This window comes from Anneissia japonica, unplaced genomic scaffold (genome assembly GCF_011630105.1).
Source record: "Anneissia japonica isolate Jap-2015-1 unplaced genomic scaffold, ASM1163010v1 scaffold288006_len43433_cov135, whole genome shotgun sequence".
Lineage (NCBI taxonomy): Eukaryota > Metazoa > Echinodermata > Crinoidea > Comatulida > Comatulidae > Anneissia > Anneissia japonica.
Window position 1 is genome coordinate 1 of NW_022738480.1, and position 21,125 is coordinate 21,125.

At 32.5% G+C, this 21,125-nt stretch overlaps 2 protein-coding genes across 5 annotated transcripts in view; both read left to right on the top strand.

Annotated features, from left to right (window-relative positions):
• Positions 1-1,601: 1,601 nt before the first annotated feature.
• LOC117117584 (delta-like protein 1) lies at positions 1,602-2,653 on the top strand (the record flags this gene model as incomplete). Its single annotated transcript, XM_033261929.1, has 4 exons — positions 1,602-1,712; positions 2,065-2,175; positions 2,297-2,407; positions 2,529-2,653. Coding segments are annotated over 4 exons (458 nt in total), but the record flags the coding sequence as incomplete, so codon positions are not given.
• Positions 1,610-21,125, top strand: part of LOC117117586 (receptor-type tyrosine-protein phosphatase T-like) — a 24,032-nt gene continuing 4,516 nt past the window's right edge. The window contains exons 1-19 of one of the 4 annotated variants that reach the window (XM_033261932.1): positions 1,610-1,712; positions 2,761-2,871; positions 2,995-3,105; positions 3,227-3,337; positions 3,655-3,771; positions 7,842-7,965; positions 8,088-8,197; positions 8,823-9,001; positions 9,908-9,995; positions 11,487-11,569; positions 12,260-12,394; positions 12,791-12,910; positions 13,462-13,619; positions 14,546-14,681; positions 15,556-15,705; positions 17,768-17,867; positions 18,319-18,389; positions 20,604-20,732; positions 20,920-21,051. In XM_033261932.1, the coding sequence (XP_033117823.1) occupies positions 2,793-2,871; positions 2,995-3,105; positions 3,227-3,337; positions 3,655-3,771; positions 7,842-7,965; positions 8,088-8,197; positions 8,823-9,001; positions 9,908-9,995; positions 11,487-11,569; positions 12,260-12,394; positions 12,791-12,910; positions 13,462-13,619; positions 14,546-14,681; positions 15,556-15,705; positions 17,768-17,867; positions 18,319-18,389; positions 20,604-20,732; positions 20,920-21,051 (2,133 nt within the window). In that variant the 5' untranslated portion in view covers positions 1,610-1,712; positions 2,761-2,792. Of the gene's footprint in view, positions 1,713-2,303; positions 2,408-2,534; positions 2,640-2,760; positions 2,872-2,994; positions 3,106-3,226; positions 3,338-3,654; positions 3,772-7,841; positions 7,966-8,087; positions 8,198-8,822; positions 9,002-9,907; positions 9,996-11,486; positions 11,570-12,259; positions 12,395-12,790; positions 12,911-13,461; positions 13,620-14,545; positions 14,682-15,555; positions 15,706-17,767; positions 17,868-18,318; positions 18,390-20,603; positions 20,733-20,919; positions 21,052-21,125 lie in introns of those variants that run through there. The other 3 variants (XM_033261931.1, XM_033261930.1, XM_033261933.1) reach the window with 3 other exon arrangements.

A 21,125-nucleotide genomic window follows, 5' to 3' on the forward strand; every position in this document is an offset into this window, starting at 1 on the left:
CTTTATGTATTATGATGACAACTAAAACGAAAATAATAACATTTAATCAGAGTGATTTAAGAGATGATGGTGTACATTTCTTCTTATAACCACACATTGTGTATTACAGCATGCAACTGTACCCCCTGTCCTACAGGATTATTATGGTGACAACAAAAACGAAAATAATAACATTTAATCAGATTGATTTTAAGAGATGACAATGTATATAATTTTGTTTGTATAACCACACATTGTGTATTACAGCATGCTACTCTACCCCCTGTTCTGATGGATCAACTTGCACCTGGTATACCAACCCAACTAGATACACATGTAACACAAATAACGGTATCAAAACTTGTCAATCCTTTAACACTAGGGAGTTTTTGCAAGCTTACGAAAACAATAACGAAATTCAGTTAAGCAGGGAACAGGGGTCCCTGGGTTAATTCATCAAATTAAAATTTTTAGACAACTGTCCCCTGCAGTAGCACATTATTATTATAATGTAGGCTATTCATGCCTTTTGCATGAATCAAGGAGCATATTCAGCTCGTACTGCATATATCGATGAATATTTTAGGCACGAAAGATGATAATGATGATGATAATGACGTATTCGTACTCTTTATCGTTTTTGTAAGGTTGCGTAATCTCCCTATTATCAAAATATTATTATTAATAATAAATTTAGCCACTGAGTATTTGGGAACGTGCTTATCATTCAGAACGATAACACGGCAGATAGGACAATACGATCATTCCATCCTGACGCATGACAATGACATTTATTCAGAAAAAATCTACAACAAATTACATATTACGAATTGTTTACATAGGCACCAAAAGAAGCGGTGGCTTGTCAGTTTGAATACCGAACATACAAAACATACACACACACACAGAATACATGGACACATAGAGTCAACATTAAAACGCAAACATCATCGGAATAGACAAGAAATCCATCCTAATACAATCACAACGGATGTAAAGCTGACCATTAATAGGCAAGACCTTACTGTTTAAATATAACATGTGTAAAGGAAAGTAAAAAATATTTTGAATGAAAAATCAAAACAATCTTTTTAAATGTTGAAATACCTTTGTCTCAAAGGCATGTCTGCCTGACCGGCTGGCTACTTATGCAGCAGCTGTTACACATAAAATATAATTAATTAGCATTTTATATATATATATATATATATATATATATATATATATCAGATATATGACTGATTGTAAATATATAACAATGTAATATAAATAAAAATATGTTATTGTAAATATTTAAATATAGAGCATCACCCTTCTTCAATTGGTAAACCAAATCTTACGAATATCATTTCTTAAATAAATGATGAAAATGGGTAAAATACTGTGTAATTTTAGTTTGTGTGAATCACGTCCTGTGCTTAATGGGATACACGTGTAAACAATCAACCAACAGCTACCTGTACCTGTACCGCTGGCAACACTGGTAGCAACTGTAGTATATATGATTGGTATTTAGTACATTCTTACATGTTTATTATTAATTTATTATTGAGTTTTGGAATAATAAATGAAGTATAATTTGTTAGATAAATTATTGTGATATTAAACCATTTTCATTTTAGATTGTGCGAGTAATCCGTGTTCTGCAGGATTCACGTGTACATCGGATACCAACAGCTACATTTGTAGCTGTCCTGCTGGCTATACGGGAGACGACTGTAGCATCTATGATGGTAAAAGCATTTGACAAATTTTATAATAATTATTTCATTGATGAGTATTTGAATATTATATGAAATATGATTTAAAAAAAAGTAATTGTAAAACAGTATAGCAAGTAATTTGTCCTTTGTTTGTGCGAGTAATCCATGTCCAACAGGACAAACGTGTACACCGTATATCAACAGCTACGCCTGTACATGTCCTACTGGCTACACTGGAAGCGACTGTAGCATTTATAATGCTATGAACATTTAATAAATTCTCAATTAATAATATTTATTTCATTGACAAGTTTTTAAACAATATATGAAATATGATTAAAAAATATTATAAAACGGTAGAGCAAATAATTTTTCATTCTAGGTTGTGCGAGTAATCCGTGTCCCACAGGACAAATTTGTACACCGTATACCAACAGCTACGCCTGTACATGTCCTACTGGCTACACTGGCAGCGACTGTAGTATTTATAATGGTATGAGTATTTAATAAATTCTCAATTAATAATATTTATTTCATTAACGAGTTTTTAAACAATATATGAAATATGATTAAAAATATTATAAAACAGTAGAGCAAATAATTTTTCATTCTAGGTTGTGCGAGTAATCCGTGTCCCACAGGACAAATTTGTACACCGTATACCAACAGCTACGCCTGTACATGTCCTACTGGCTACACTGGCAGCGACTGTAGCATTTATAATGGTATGAACATTTAATAAATTCTCAATTAATATTTATTTCATTGATAAGTTTTTAAACAATATATGAAATATGATTTTAAAAAATATTATAAAATAATATAGCAAATAATTTGTCATTTTAGGTTGTGCGAGTAATCCGTGTCCCACAGGACAAACGTGTACACTGTATACCAACAACTACGCCTGTACATGTCCTACTGGCTACACTGGCAGCGACTGTAGTATTTATAATGGTATGAGTATTTAATAAATTCTCAATTAATAATATTTATTTCATTAACGAGTTTTTAAACAATATATGAAATATGATTAAAAATATTAAAAAACAGTAGAGCAAATAATTTTTCATTCTAGGTTGTGCGAGTAATCCGTGTCCCACAGGACAAATGTGTACACCGTATACTAACAGCTACGACTGTACATGTCCTACTGGCTACACTGGGAGCAACTGTAGCATTTATAATGGTATGCACATTAATAAATTCTCAATTAATAATATTTATTTCATTGACGAGTTTTTAAACAATATATGAAATATGATTTTTTAAAAATATATAAAATAGTGAAGGAAATAATTTTATATTTTAGGTTGTGCGAGTAATCCGTGTCCCACAGGACAAATATGTACACCGGATACCGACAGCTACACCTGTACATGTCCTACTGGCTACACTGGGAGCGATTGTAGTATTTATATTGGTATGTACATTAATAAATTCTCAATTAATAATATTTATTTCATGACGAGTTTTTAAACAATATATGAAATAGGATTAAAATAAATATATAAATTAGTGAAGCAAATAATTTTTTATTTTAGGTTGTGCGAGTAATCCGTGTCCCACAGGACAAACGTGTACACCGTATACCGACAGCTACACCTGTACATGTCCTACTGGCTACACTGGGAGCAACTGTAGCATTTATGATGGTATGAGCATTTAATACATTTTCAGTTAATCATATTCATTGACGAGCTTTGGAATAATAAATGAAATAGGATTTGCTTAATAATTCATTGTAATTGATCAAACCATTTGTCACCTTAGTTAGTGCAAGTAATCCGTGTCTAAAAGTACAAATTTATACACCGTATACACACATACAACTGTACCTGTACACAGGAGTCAACTGTAGCACTTTCGATGGTAAGAGTATACGATACATTTTTAATGACATTTATAATTATAGGCCTATTATATGTTGTTTATGCAATAATTCATCGTAAACAACAATTTTGGATTTCAGTTTGCATGAGTAGCCCGTGTTCTTCAGGATACAATTGTACATCGTTCACCAACCCAGAAAGGTACAACTGTACCTGTCCTACTGGATACTCGGGGGAAGCCTGTAGTATTCATGATGGTAACTGCATTCTCTTATAAATTATCATTATCATTTATTAAGATTATTTTTTCGTAATATAATCATCATCGTCATAATTATTATAATCATTATTTTCACTATCGTTATATTTTTCATTATTATTATTGGCTTTTCCCAGCAGTACTGGGAAAAACCATTGTTTTTGTTCTGCTTTTTCCCCCTTTTTTGCATTTATTTTTCCTTTCTTTTTGCACATTTTTTTTGTTTTGTTTTTGTTTTATTGGCCGTCACTTTAGGCACTTCCCCTGCTCAGAATTTTTCCGTGCTTTGCCGAAGAATAGGCCATATATCAAGGATGTGCCTCCTAATATTTAGTGTCAATATGGGGAGTGTGCGTGTAAAAACCAATTAAAGTGAAGTCAAACAGTTTACACCGGATATTTTAAAAACCGATCAGTTGATCTGAATGAAACTTTTGGGAAAGTTTAATCAAGTTACGAGGAAGAATTTTTTTATTTTTGCATGTAGCACACTTTATTCAAAAATTGAATACAAGGCCCACATGGCCAAACATGTAATTTTTATGTGTTAGTGACGATCCAGTGAAGGTTGTAAATTTGAGGGTCCTTTCAGTTTTTGAGGACCCAGACCTAAATATCTCTTTGAAAAAAACCTATAGGTCTAAATGAAACATTCTATAATACTTTGTAAAGGTCTTGTAAAATAATGATTAATTTTTTGTGACGATTTGCAGTATGATGTGGATCTGAGGACCATTGAAAGGAAAACGTCCCAGACCACATATTTTGAAAACGGATCAACTGATCTGAATGAAACATTCGGAAAAAGTTTAACCAAGTTACAAGGAAGAAATTATTATGTGCTGGTGACGATTCAGTCAAGGGTGTAATTTTTTTTAAAAAATGGGTCAACTGATCCTAATGAAATTTTCGGGAAAACTTAACCCAAGTTACAAGGAAGATATTATTATGTGTAGGGAACGATCAAGGTTAGGGTGTAAATTTGAGGGTCATTTAAATTGTTTACTAGTGATAGATGAATAAAAATGAAACTTTGCAGAATAGGTTTTCATGGTGAAATGAACAAATGATCCATTTTTGGTGACGATCCGCAGTATGGTGCGGATATGAGGACCATTTAAAGATTTTTTGTTGACAGTTGAATAAATTATTTAAACGCAATGCGTTTTCTAAAGCGCTTAAACCACAGCTAGGTTAAACTCAGAACTACCGTGATATGCATGATGAACAATTTTTGCTTTCAGTCATGGAATCGCTATGAACTGAAAAATGCACTTTCCTATGCAAGGTCGGCTCATAATATGGCGCGCAATGGTTATGAATCACGAGTACCGTACTGATCGCTGTTTCCATTGCAGCCATAATTCAAGTCTTACTAATTACGTCGCGGTGAACTTGGTTTTCGTAGTTTTTTTTTCATTTCATTTTCTTTCGACTTCATTAAAATTATATTGGTTTTCCATGTTTTTTTTTAACTTTATACCTTTTAACGACTTTTCTTTTTGTTGCAATTTCAAATTCAACTCTTATTAATGTAATGGGGAAAAGCCCTGTGTTCTCTTGTACAAACAGACATAGTAAGTCTAGTTATTATTAGTATTATTATTATTATTATTATTGTCGTTATAATTTTCGTCATACTTATAAGTAGTTATTACGTCCATCATTATTGTAATTATTACAATCATTGTCATCATGCCATAATCGTCATTTTAATTATTATCATCATCGTTATGATTTCATCATCATTATTTTTAACAAATAAGCAGTAACTTAAAATATATAAACATATTAAAAAAAGGAATGTCTCAACAAGAATCAAACATTAAACAGGATACAAAAATTATGTTTACTGAATTAATTTTAATGAAATATCATCAGTATACGAAGTTTTGTGGAGTAATAATTAAAACTTAAACTTTTGTACTAAAACAATAAATCTATAATAAGATTTTTTGAAAATCAATTTACGGGGTATAAAATTTGTGTGATGATGAAACACACACTTCATTATTAAAACAATTCCGGTCCGAATATATTGATTGTTTATACATAGTTAAATAATGGTAAACACTTACAGAAGTATATAATCATATTTATATATTGAATGAACAGATTTTAAATTTTAATAATACAGATTTAATGGCGCTCAATTTTATCAATATTATCAATATTATTCTAATTTTTAAAAAAAATTCTATTACTGTTTACGTGTTGATTTAGGGACTAAGTATAGCAGTTTTTTTTAATTATCTTCTTGACACCCGTGTATATTAGAGAAAGGTGTTGCTTATAATAGTCAAGCCAATGTGTGACAAAATTGTAATGAACCTAGAAATCATTTTTGCGGAATTTGTTTCTGAATTATTCATATAAGCCTAGTAACATACTAAAATGAAACTTGACACGTTGGTAACACAAAGATTATCGCACGCGGCTGCTGTCCGATATCGGGCATAAGTTTTGTTTTGTTTGTTTGTTTGTTTTTTGTTTGTGGTGGTTGCTTTTTTTTGTTTGTTTTTGTTTTTGTTTTTTGTTTTCTTTATTTCGTTTTTTTTTTTTTTTTTTTTTTTTTTTTTTTTTTTTGTTTGTTTGTTAAATAGGTTGTTTAATGGTAATTTGGATTTTCGTTAGTTGATTTGTACTGTATTATTTAAAATTCAATATTTCCATAGCCAGGCATAGAACATTTTTTAAGATCTAACTAAACCACCTAGGGAGTATCATTAAGTGAAAAATACATTAGATTTAATCAGTAACAAAATATTTAACTGTGTAATAATCTTGTTCTGGGTCATATTCAGTGGTGGCACCAGGATTTGCCTGACAAGGGATGTTCCCCCGACGACAGCAAATCAAGGTCGGGCGTCGCTGAAAATCATTTGCAAGTGGTCCAGGGGCGAATCCCCTGAAAAATATGGCAATTTAGGGATTTTAAAAGGCTTTTTAACTAATATGTAGAAGATATATATATAATGTTTTTCTCCCAGACGAATTGTGATTTTTCTGTTCATACTGCAAGGATATTAAAAAGCTATGCATGTTCTAAATGAAAAAAAAAGCAAAAAAAAAAACCAACCAAACCTAAACACTTGTTTTTGCAAATGTTTTAGTTGTAGTCAGTGTAGTAGTGGACAGGGGAAATCTACCCTTCGGTTCGGACCACCGCTGGTCGGAGTTTTTTTATGATAAATATACATTTTAAAAGCAGAGGGAATTTTTATATACAAAAATTAGTTTTAATTTCAATCGTATGTTATATGAACTGTCATTATAAAATTTGGAATAAAAAAGTATATAATAAAAATGTGACATAAATAGATGATGCATTTAGATGAAAGTACCGACACATAACACTGTATTCAATTTTGGTGATACAACCACAGATACGACAAATGTTTATTAATAGGCCTAGATTAACAAAGACATAAATATAAATTGTTAAAATAATAACACTTATATCTTATAGTTTTAAACGTTTCGATCGCTAATTTTAGAAAGTATTCCGGTGTTGTCTTTGTGACTGTTTAGTTTCTTGATGCTATGTTCACGGTGGGGTAAGGGTTAGTTAGGAATTTATTTTTAGATTGTCTTGCGTGTATTTCTGTATGTTTAGAGATGTTTTTTATTATCCAAGTTTGAGAACAGTGTGCGAAACTTCGCGTTGATGATTGTGGTACCGACGCGCCTTGTATCATTCGACTGCGTTCGTGCGCAGGCATCTATATCTTATTTTAACATTTTTTTTACTAGCAACAACTGCCTTTCCTACGCTTCAACGCAGCAGCTGGGCGATATGACACAATAAACCGTTGAATATGTTAACTCATTAAATATCTTTAAAATTAAAGTTTCCCTGATTGGATTTTTTTCGGACTTTTAGTATGATATTTTGTGCATATTTCTGGAACAGATTCCACAAAAGTTATTTATGTTGTAATTAGTTCTGGGTCAAACCACAGATTACAATAAAATAATTAAACCTTTACCATTTTCCATTATTCTATACCGCCCCAAGGAAACTATTTAAATCTTTGGAACTGAACTAATATTTACCTTTTATACTAGGAGTAAATCAGCCCACAGAGAGCCCTCAAAGTGACACGCAACTTATCATCATTATTGTTGTTTGTATGGCTGTATTTCTACTTCTGATCATAGTTGTTATTGTCATCGTGTTAAGGAAGCGAAGGTGTGTATTCTTGCAATTTTCTCGCACATTAACTTACTTTAATTGCGTATAATGAGTGTGCTGATACAAATTTGTTAGCAAGGAAATTTTGTAAAAAGACCGTTTCATTATATTTTGTGCAGGAAGAGTAGAAATGATGATCCAAAAAAAGTTGTCGACGTAATCGAACTCCCAGCTGTTGGAATAAACAAGCCTGTGGTTCCAAAAAAGCCATATTCAAATCGTGAAAAAGGTGTGAAATTTTGTTGCAGGGTGACGCCAGGATTGGTCAGACAGGGGTCCGATCTCCTACTTAGGAAGGGTAGGGGAAACACTCCCCGACGAGCGTAGGTGGACGTGGTCGGGTGTTGCTCAAAAATCTCTTGCAAGTGCTGCATTGGACGAATCCCTTGGAAAAGCTTATATAAATAATATGTGAAAAATACATATTCCCCTTCCCAACGAATTGTGTTTTTCTTCCAGACGGGGTAGGTAAGTGGGGTGTTCCTGGTGATGGGTGGGGGTTTGTAGGCTGGTGTGGCGAGAGTCTGCACAGGCGCAACCCCTGATTTTTCGTAATTTGGTTATAAAGAAGGTGGAAATGTACATAGTTGCTTAGGTATTTCTATAGTATTCCTAAAGCAAACGTGTTCAAGGGCATAACTAAATGCTATCCACCAAAGCAAGGGTTGACATCTACTTGGTTGACCGACTCACCGCCCTAGTAGTTACACTTGTGGTTGTAAATCTTCATCTGAAAATAAAATCGTATTTACTCCTCTCAATGGCAATTTTAATAACCTATGTGCGTTGTTTGCCCAGTATAAATTTACGTTTTTACAAAAATAATTAATATTGAATGATTTAACTTGTTTCAGACCATGGTAATATAAATAGGCCTGATGAAAGGGTGGAGGAAGAAGAAGTGGAGCTAGAGATTGTCGAGAAAGATGAATTGCCAATGCAGGCATTTGAATCACCCCCGATTCCCGTTTCCTCCCTATCTGAGTATGTACGTACCAGAAAGGAAACTGGACAGCTTCGGATAGAATGGAAGGTAATGGTTTTATCATAATTATATGACTGGGTCAATGAAATTGTGCATTGTTCTTTTACTATTTTTAAAACCCTAACATTGAATTCATAAACTATAAAAGAAAATATACTATAGGTCTTTGAAGGTCCAATCAATAATATGGATTTTAGAAATTAGAATAATAATTAGAATAGAAATGTGAAGTGTTTTGTAGTATGTAATTTCATTAATGAATGTAAGTAATTCCTGTTCCTTCATAAATTAGTAAGTAGCAAAAAAAAATACAAAAAAATAGGTTTATTATTTAAGTCTTATGTGAACACTGCACTATAAAAGGCGTTCACACATGTCACATGATAAAAGTGTTAGCACCCCTACCTCCACATACAAAAATCACTTTCTAAAAGCACAAGTACTTCCCTTACAAGAGCCCACCCCTCCGAATCACCCCTCGCTCGTAAGCTTAATCTCGCAAACTTTTCCCCTTACAAAAAGTCTCTTGCAAGCAATCATCAATTATTCTCTTCGCAATTTCGTCCCTTGCCGCAACGAGCTCGCCTAATTGCAAACTCACTGCTTCGCAAAACTACCACTCAAAAACCTGTTCTCTGGATAATGCTACTTTAGGTTGGTGTGACTTTGGTTTCTCTGTTGGGTCTAGGCCCGTTGTTACCTGGCCCGGCCTTTTGCTACCAGGCTTTTTGCCACCCTGCCTTTTGCCACCCGGCCTGCAGAAACCGTCTCTGGTTGAAAGTTTATATAATTGCAAATATGCATATTTAGCGCTGTAATGAAATGGTTATCTTTCAAACAGATTATACTTCCAATTTATTCTTTTTATTATCATTACTGTCGTTTGATTTGATCTGCATTCTTATTAAATGTATTCTTGATCATATAATTATTAAAATATTTTTTCCTGTGTAGAGCTTCCCGGAAGGTTTGAGATTCCCAGCAACTGTAGCGCTGCAGAAGTGTAACCTGAAGAAGAATCGCTACAAGAATGTAGTTCCCTGTGAGTCAGACAAATTAGATTTTAACATCAAATACTACTAGGCCCCTAATAGTAATGATACTACTATAATAGTGAAAATAATGAAATTGATAATATAATAATAATAATAACTAGACTTATTATGTCCGTTTTCCTCATTGCTATGAGAAATAAAGCTGAAATTGCAACAAAAAGAGAAGTCATTAAAAGTATAAGTAGAAAAAAAAAACACACGGAAAACCAAATTACTTATAGTACTAAAAAAATATGAAGGGGAAAAAAATAGGAGGTACATACTTGATATATGGTCTGTGCTTCGGCAAAGCATCGAAAAGTTCCAAGCTTGGGAAGTGACCAGAATGCCGGACAGAAAAACCCAGTGCAAAAACGGTAGGGAAGAAGTATGCCAGGAAAAAAAATCTGACCCCAATGACCCCATGTGACCCCTAATCTCAGACTAGGGTGAAGGAGGTGTCACTGGTTCTTAATGACCAAATTTGATTGAAGTCGGTCCAATCGTTTGCCATTAGTAGCATTTTTGAATGTTAACAGATAGAACGAAAGAATAACCCTTTAATGACCTTTGACCCTAAACACAATAAAGACCCTACTTTATGTCAATGCATATGTGCCCAGGACAAGACTGTGTTATGTTATTTGTGACAGAAGAAGTCTTTTATTTATTTTATGGATTTGTTTACCCTAATGACCCCTATGCAACCTTTTATCCCAAACGTTGAACACCCATTGTATGGGAGGTGTCACTGGTTATACTGACCAGGTTTGGTTGAAATCGGCACAACCGTTTGGCACTATTTTGTCAGAAAAAGATAAAAATTACCCCTTAATGACTTTTGACCCCAAATTCCTGAACACCATAAACTCTACCTTATGCCAGTGCATATGTGCAAAGGACAAGACTTAGACTGTGCTATGTTATGTGAGAGAAGTAGGCCTATTTTATACACTTTTTTGTTTGTTGTACCCTATGTGAAGTTTGGCCCCAAGTTGTGAACACCCCATAAATGGGAGGTGGCACTGGTCCTACTGACCAAGTTTTAATAAAATCGGTCCAGTAGTTTGCCCTGCTGCTGACAGGATAATAATAATAATAATAATAATAATAATATAATTAATAATAATAATAACAATAATAATAATAACAATAATAATAATAAGAATAATAATAACAATAATAGTAATAATAAGAATAATAATAATATTAATAATAATAATGATAATATTAATATCAATAATAATAATAATAATAATAATGATAATAATAGTAATAATAGTAATAAGAATAATAATAATAATATTAATAATAATAATGATAATATTAATATCAATAATAATAATAATAATAATAATAATAATAATAATAATTTTTAGTATCTCATTTTAAAAGTAATAGTATTATTCTGTTAGTGTCATTATTAATGTTTGTTCCATCGATTCGTTAAGATTGGCAATAGGCTATATGCCTAATGATAAAGTGTGTTTCTCTTACAGATGATCACAGTCGTATTGTGCTTCAGTCCAGTCTTAATGGTAGTAAACCCGGATCAGACTATATTAATGCGTGTTATATACAGGCAAGTTTAACGTAGATTATACTTAATAGTCATTTTCTCACTCGAGGATGTTGTTGACTTTGAATTAGCGAGTGCAGTATACCTATTGTGTAGACTCTCAGACTCAATTGTTAAGCAAAAAAACATCACATTGTGTGTGCCCATGTTTGCATGAATACTTGAATGCTGAATTCAGTAAAATCTGAAAATAGAGTCTGAAGGAAGTACATCGGAGAAAATAAATACCATAATATTATAATGGTTGTTCGATATTCAGTGATCAATAATTATCCATACAGAAATCTTCATAATTTATATTTAATTTACATAATATACATTTAATTTTATCATTATATATTATTCTTTATTCTTTTCTTTATCGTCTTCTTTTTTTAATTATCATTTTATTTTCTGTTATAATATTTTATCGCATTACTGTTATTATATATTTATTATAATTTAAGTTAAACAAATGTAATTATTACTATTATTATTATTATTATTATATACTTATTATAGTAATGATGGTAATAATAATTATCATTAAATTGTCGTTTTGTTTTGTATTATTTATAAAATGCCTTTGTATATAATGATTGGTCTGCAATTTATGTTAAGCTAAAGTATTGTATGCGTAAGTTTGTTTTTTTTTTACTCTGTTTATCGTTTAAAATAATTCTTAAATAACAATTACCTGTATTTTTTCTACAGGGTTATAATAATCCACAGCGATTCATAGCAGCACAAGGCCCAAATCAAACAACGGTGGAAGATTTCTGGAAGCTTGTCTGGCAGGAGAACGTACATATGATTATTATGCTGACGAATCTAGTCGAGATTGGCAAAGTTAGTATTGATTTTTATCACAACCCCCTTTCAAAATTTTCTGTAGATAAAACCGATACAAAATGAACAACTGCCAACATAACTACTCGTTCAAACTTTTTTGGGCACTTTATAAAGTCTGTTTACACTATCAAATTTGATGTGACAAATATGAGTGATGAGCCCATATATGGTCATGACGATGTCCTATTACACCGAAATATATTGACATAAAAATGTTATTAAAATAAAGTTTAGTAGTGCGGCGGACGGAGCATTTTTAAAGTGTGCAGGCGCCTAAACGTACATATTTTACATAATTTTCTTATTAATATTTTGTATATCAATGATTGTTTTAAACATATTAAAACACACGATATTTGTTATGAAAATTAATTTCTTTCTTCACAATTAAAGAGGAAGTGTGTTCAATACTGGCCAGACTCATTTAGTGCGTTATATGGTGAAATTGCGGTAACCTTCACCAATGCTGTTGAACTATCAAGTTATGACATAAAAACCTTCAAAGTATACAAGGTAGGCTCAGTTCATATACAAACAGCTATCGAAACGCAAATAACCGATCCCTTCTTGTTTACTGACGTGTGTCATAAATATAATAAAGTCACACAATACAATGTTATGTTATCATTCACAATGTAATTTCAAGGAATTTTAACGACTTGAGGCCTTTATAATTTTTATGATAGGTAGTCTCTAATTTTAAGTTCCGGGTGCGTGTATAAAAAAGGAGATAGTTCTATGGGGTGTTTTTTAACTACTTGATCGTGATTTCTTTACCTTGAACATTTTCAGCGGGGAAGGGGCGATGATAAGGGACGATTGCTTAGGGATTTCGCCCCCAGGTCCCTTGATACGCATCTGCCGAGCGTTGAGCACTTTCATTATTATTATTTTAACTATAAATTCTCTCTTGCTTTTATGTCTGTTAAATGTCTAAACTTCGTCTATCTATTTTGCATTGATAACTCTGCATTGTTGTTCTTTAGTATTTTTTCCATAATAATATTAGCAGAAATATTAAAGTAACCTTTAATATTGTTATATATTTTCTATATGTGATTCAGGCAAACAGCCCAAAACGAACCCTTCATCTTCTTCATTACAAAACCTGGCCGGACAAAAATGTTCCTCAGAACACTCAAGACGTCTCCAAATTCATTAGAGAAATGAACACGTTACAGACGTACCACCACTTAGAAGGCCCTATACTTGTACACTGTAGGTTAGTCTCATTATTATATATTCTTTGTAAATCCTGGATTTCTGCAAGCGTATTTATATATTCAGTTGAGTATGCAAATTATTATTAACTTTACAAAGAATGCTGAATAATTTTCTGACTCCTTCCTTTAGTTTATTACATTCTGAGGTCCTTGTGAATGCCTTAATTTTAAAGTGGGTGGTTGGAGATCTAAGGGTCTACTACATTATTTTCTTCATATTTTAAGTGAGGCTTGATTTAAGTAGCAAAATAGATGGGATGTAGTAACCTAAGTGCTTCCCTTCAGCAAAATAAAAAGTACACTTAAGGGCACGCTATGAGAATGAGTGCTGATATAGGCCTATAATAACGGAATGGCCTCTAATTAATATGCGTGAAAGTCGCACGTATTACAAACAAATTTACCCTAATGATATATTTATGCGTTTTAGCTATTATAAATCTTACAACCTACAGTTTGCCCTTAAATTTGAGACCCCATTGAGACCTAAACATTTGTGGTGGTGTCAGGGTTTGGTCTCCAATTAAAGGGTTAGCTTTGTGTTAAAAGATTGACGATTGTTGTTTGGTTCTTTGAAAAAGTGGTCTTGAATTAAAGATTCAAGATTCACGATTCAAGATTATTTTATTGTCCAAAATAAGGAAATTCTGTTTTGGTGTAACCATTTAAATATACAAAAATATATAAAAACATTGACAATATAACAAGAAAAGTAACAAACATAAATATGGAAAATAACAAGGCCTATGTATATACAATAAATAAATAAATAAATAAATACAGTTAAAACAGACAGGTGAAACCATAAATTTATGTATTTGAGGGGTCTTGAATTGGAGGGTGCACTATTTACACTGAGGATGATTAACATTTTAATTACATTTTATGATCCGTGCAAGTATAATTTTGGTAACTTCGTTTAAAGTGCTGGAGCCGGTAGAACTGGGGCATTTATAGCTATTTGTGCAATGCTGGACATGGCCAATGAAGAGCACTGTGTTGATATATACAACTTTGTGAAAGAAATGAGAAGCAGGCGACCAAACATGGTACAAACAAGCGTAAGTCACAACCGTTTAACCGTTTATCGTAAAAAAATAAAAATTTGGTCTGCTAATGGCCAGCCAATGATTATACAGTCCTAAAATGTAAACTTGTACTAGGCATTATGTCTGCAATAAAGTAAAAAAAAATGAATTAAAAAAAAATGTAGAAATGAGCTGTTAGGACAATAAATTACTATGTGTTATTGAATTTTATTGGCCTATTATGACTACTCCTCTACAGTGGTGGATATATGAATTTGAAATAGATGGGGCCCAGGAAGGGATTTTCACAAATGGAGGGTATAAACCAGCATTTATGATTATGACAATTTAAATTTGAATATAAATTTCGTTTTTCTCAGTTTGTTTTTATAATTTTGAAAAATGTAGGGTGATGGGGGCAGACCAGTTTTTCCCCCTTGAATCCACCACTTCTCTTTGTAAATTTTCCAAATGTTTCCAAAAGGGGTTTCAAACTCAGTTAACAGATCATATATAATGCAATAATTCAGTTCAAGGTGGGCACTGATATTGTTTTAAAGAATTAGTAATTTACAATTTATTGTATAAATATTCAAAATATTGTCATCATAGTTATATATTTTAGATTTTTAATTATTAAGTGCATTATTACAAATATATTTGTATGTGGTTGTTTTATTGTTTCGGAGACCTCCTCTGTTTTATATATGCCTCTGTTAATATATTTTATATAACTTAATGTTTGTTTTTTGTTTGTTTTTTTATTTTGTAATTTGCAACTACTGTTGCTGTTAAATTTTGAGCAAATAAAATGAAATGAAAGTATACTTTATTTATACAATAAATCAGTTAGCAGCACTTTTCTAGTCTTGAACGCGTCCCTTACAGTTGTATGTAAAACTTTCAGGAACAGTACATCTTCATCTACGAGACGGTGTTGGACGAATCTCTCTGCGGCAACACATTAATACCAGCAATGAAGTTCAGGGCTCAATTCGAGAGACTTCAAGCACAAAACCCAGAAACGGGGAAGTCTGACATTAATAACCAGTTTGAGGTTAGTTTTACATGCTAACAAATACAAGGACAATCATTGTCTTCAAAATACAGAGAAATGTTGGTATAGGCCTATACGTTAATTCATTACCTATTTAAAGACAATGACAAACGATGCTATGCATTATTTAAAAGCATACAGGTTAAAAAATTGAACATTAATTTTGATGAAATATAATACCGTATATAAATATATTAATAACATGTTATAAATATATTAATAACATTAACATAATCAAGATTAGTATCATTAAAAAAGTATTTGTAGTACCATTAAATTTGCGGACGCGCAGACAAAACATCATGCACTTCAATTTATGGGTATTGTACATGTTATAGTGATTTTTTTGTATATGACTCGCATATTAAAGAGGCAATGAAGGCCATTTACAGATGGAGACATTATTACCATGTCATCTGCATAAATTAAACAATTAATCTTGGTATTGTTTAATTTATTAATTTAATTTTGTATAACAAAACTTATAATTTTACAATTGCATATTTAAATCATCAGTATAAATATTATATAATTGCGGAGACATAACTCATCCCACTCCCTACTAACAGAAAAGAAATCGGAAACACAACTGCCCCATCGCACAGCGAACTGTTGGGTTTGATACCAAGACTGTAGAATTTTAAATATCGACAGAGACCTCTGTCACTGAGCATTTTAAACAGGGTCCAGTAGTTTACTCTATCAAAAGCTTTTGAAACACCGAGAAAGCAACAATGTACTTGACTGCCATTACGCAATATAGATCAATATTTTGTTTTAGCAAAAAATATGCATAGATCAGTGGAGTGGCCAGCTTTAAAGGAAAACTGCCTATCATCAGTATTAAGACTATGGCCTGAAAAATGAGCTATAATCATTTTTAGTAGTTTAGAGGTGACATTAGCTAGAGAAATCGTCTAAAGTTATTCTTAACAGTTATATCACCAACCTTCGATTTAACTATAGGTAGGCCTACACTATAGGTACAAGTATGACCTTTGGAAAATTAGCAGGAATCCATGATTTAGAATAGCATTGACGCACAAGCTCAACATTAAACGTGACCTACACGCAGCAAACATATAATGCTCACCCGTGAGTCAATCACATCCTCCCGCTTTACCCAATGGCAGTTTATTAATGTACTCCTGATGTTAATAAACTGTCATTGGGTAAAGCGTGAGGATGTGAGTCCAACACATCATCCCGCATTACCCAAAGACAATTTATTAACATATCACTAAGTATATCAGGAGTAACTTGTAGTTATCAGTATTGAAATTGCTATTAAGATAATCATTAACATATGCCTCATGCTTAGGGTAATTATCTACACAGTTGAATAATTGTTTGAAATTATTACGCCAAACATTGCTAATATCTATTTCTCCCTAAGCGTCACCATCCGATTTGATTTCTTATTTGTTTTAACGTTCTGGCAAAACGTGTGGAAGTTTTAATTATTAAAAGAAGACGCCATAGAATCAGCTCTGTTCTGATCCTCGTTACACCTTACAAATACGAAGAGAAAGTTTAAATCTAGGTCGTATGGACTTCATGAAATCATATATTGGGCCGAATCTTAGTTTTCCATTTTCCCGCCAAATAAGGAAAGCCTCTCTGGCAGTTATATGAATGTCTGCCACCTTTTCATTCCAACCAGGAATTACATTATACGCACAGATCGTTGAGATTTAAGACATAAATCATAGCCTAATTGTCTAAGACTGTACTATTGAATCATAAAGATTAGTAATGGCATTAAAATGAGTTTGATCAATGCATTGGTAATTACTACAATTTAAAATAGCTGAGTCAATGGGAACATTCCCAAAAAGTACATTAGTGACAAATCAATACATAAAAATATCATCTTTATTTACAGTGTTTGTAATACAGACATACATTTACAGTACTTATCTATTATGCCGTAAGTGAATGTTGACTTAGCAACAGTCGCTACTTGAATACTAACAAATAATAGAATAATAAATAATGCAAAATTGTGCCACAGCTTGTTGCATGAATGTGTCTAAAATTTTATACTATAACTTTTTTTTAGCTTTTAGACAGTCTATCACCCGTGTTTACCACAAACCAGAAAAGGATTAGTATGTCAGAGGAAAACATGTCCAAGAATCGATATAAAGACAAAGTCCCAGGTAATTAATTATAATTGCGTTCAATTCCCAAAATTTTCTCAAAAAAAAAAAAAAAAAAAAAAAAAAAACGAGGGAAAACAAATAGGATTAACATAATTGTGTTAGTTTTCCTAGTTTGCATTTATAACAATTCATGGCCTAAGCTTTTTTTTAATTTTATCCATACATAAATTTAAAAAAAAAAAATTGAAAATGCATGATACATATAAGTAGTTTTTCTTCTAAAAAGCTTTTAATAGTTAACAATTAAAAAGAGCTACTGAGAATAATATATTGCAAATGATAAAGATTAAAAACTATATTCATTATGAAACAATGGGGACTGGAATGCGTTGGGTTTTCCACATTACAATAAATTTGATTCTTAGTGTAGAGCTGTATAAGTATATTATTTGTTATTATTTTTTTTTCTTTTCAATCTTTATGTTGTGAATAATTATATTCTATTCAGTGACTTCAAACCGACCGATGCTTGCAGGTGGAGACAGAATGTCAGACTATATTAACGCTTCATTCTTTGATGTAAGTTTTTCATTTTTTTTAAAATTTCATTTCTTTATGCACGAGCGCCAAGGATATGCCAATAAGTAAACTTAATCACTATCATAGGTGGCATATCATCCTTTAAACAACAGGGGACCGATTGGATCAGTACACCGGGGTAACCCCTACTCTTCTCGAAGGATGTACTGGGTTCTTTAAAGTGCACACGGGACAAATGCGTACACTAGGCCTACGGTTTAAAGTCCTTGTCAGAGATGACTTGCTCCACCACGGGAACCATTGGCGAGTGAGCCGTTCGAACCAGCGCCGATAGCTGAAGTTTACGGTGCCCCTGACTTAACCGCTCGGCCAATCAAGTTATATATCTTTGAAGCATCCAACATATATTTAATAGAGTAGTGAATCCAGGAATTCAAAATAGAGGGGCTCAAGAAAGGACTTTTACAAATCAAGGGTCTATACCACCTCAATCTCACCATGTAAAAATTGGGGCTTAAGACCCGTCCAGACTATCAACTTGTGTTTGACAAAAACATGTGACATGCCTAAATATGGTCATGATGACATCACATAATTTTATGGCTACTATAATGGCACCTCTAGTTTGATGATGGCATATACACATTAATTTAAATATAATATTTTCTCGGCTGGTCCCAATTGAATCTGCCACAGTAATACATTAAAATGTATGATTGGTATTTTGTTAAGATATATCTACCAAACTGTCTTCCACTGATTCATATGATTCATATCATATGATCGCATATAATAAATAATTTTAATATAATTTTCTCTCTAATTTTTTTTTTCAATTTTCCGGCTGATACCCATTGATTTGCCACTGTAACACATTAAAATGTTATTTTTTTTAAATATTTGCAATAACCCCAAACAAAGCACAAGGGGTTACATTTTTTGATTAAGAAACACATTAATTAACCAAACCACTACATAGGCCTATGCAAATATACATAATGGTATTTATATAGCGCTACTACATCAAGATCGTAGCGCTGAAAATAAATATATAAATATAACAGCCTAAAGGAAGCATAAGGCATTAATTAAATGTACAGGTATGTTTACACTGTGCAGGTAGTGTAATGTAGTATTAAGGTTCAATGTTATTAACTTGCATAACCATTGGAATCGATACCCTTCACCTGATAAATGCCTTAAATTGGATTGACAGTTTTAATGGTCAACTTGAGTATACAGATAATCTAATAATATAACTGGACTTTGTATAACTTTATCCTAGTCAGTTGGACTTGGCCTTTCTCACACTATGAATCTATGATTGTCAGTTTTGAGCCTAAGCTCTGCAGTTTGTGATACATCTTAATTAGTAGTTTTTTGGTAAACAAGTTACTAAATCATAGAGAAAGAATTTCTCTATGATCCAATCAGAAACTCTAAAAGTATGGGGTGACTTACTTCAGACACACCCCCATTACCTAAAGTATAATAGGCAAACACCCCCATATCACTGAGTCAGTGACCAGTAACCAGTAACCAGTAATCAGCAATGGTCAGTAATCAGTAGTCATGTAGTATTCAGTAGTCAGTAGTTAGATTCAACACAGAAGAAAAGTACAGAGCCGAGCTGACTCCACTCTAAAAGGGTTCTCTAACATCTGAAACCTGGAGTTTAGCTGATTGTAACTATGTACAGTTTGTGTTAATAAAAAGTTTGCAGTGAACTAAAAGGAACTGTGTCATACTACTCATTAAAGTCACCAACAACTAACCGATATTCAACAGTAGGTCTCCACTGCACCAATCAGTCTTTCCCTGGTTAACATGTGCTATGAATGCTATGACACACTTAGGGTTGAAATATGTAGCCAGTTCGTTGCCTGTCAACATTAAAAGCTGGGGTATATAAGCATGGTCGACCGAGAATGGTCAGTGTGAGATTAAGAATCTGCGCTGTAGAACTTAAGATGTAGGCCTGCCAAACTGTCTTCCACTGATTCATATGATGTAAATTTTTCGCTTGCCATTCTCATAAATGAGGCTTGCCATCCCAAAACTAGCTAGCATCAGACACCAAAATATAAATTTACTTTTTGAAATATTTTTTCCAATCCCAGGGCCCTGTAAATTCCTGTCATGGTAACAGAGATTGCCACAAACAACCAGAGATTTAGTTCACTATTTTGGCATGCCCTTGAGGCTAAAGCTGAATAATGTATAATAAAAAAATTAATATATTCACTTATTTAGAGTGCTTTAAAGAGGGACGCCTTTATCGCCACACAAGCACCTTTGGAACACACGGTGGATGATTTCTGGAGATTGGTGTATGACTACGAATGCTGTAATATCGTATCTCTGACTGATCCAAAAACTGAGGTAATCCTCGTCAGATTTTATTAGTTCATTATCTTTAAATTACGTCAAGTATTCATGACTATTGGTAATTGACAATAACACAAGTGAACATTAGATGTTCTTTGAAAGTGTATAGGCCTGTAAATGTATTAAACTTTAATGTAAACTATAACCTTCATATTTTATATTTTAATTGGTATTTTAATAGGGTTTTGTGCAGTATTGGTCAGAGCAAACATTAGCTTTGCCGAACACCATCGTAAATTACATTTCAAAAGAAGCCTACACCAATAATGTTACTATGTGGAATATGAAGGTTGGAAAACTATCAGACACATCAGTAAGGATAATGATTGAACTTTGATTTCCAGAAGCTAAGAATAAGCAGGGTTTTATATAGGCCTACATATATAT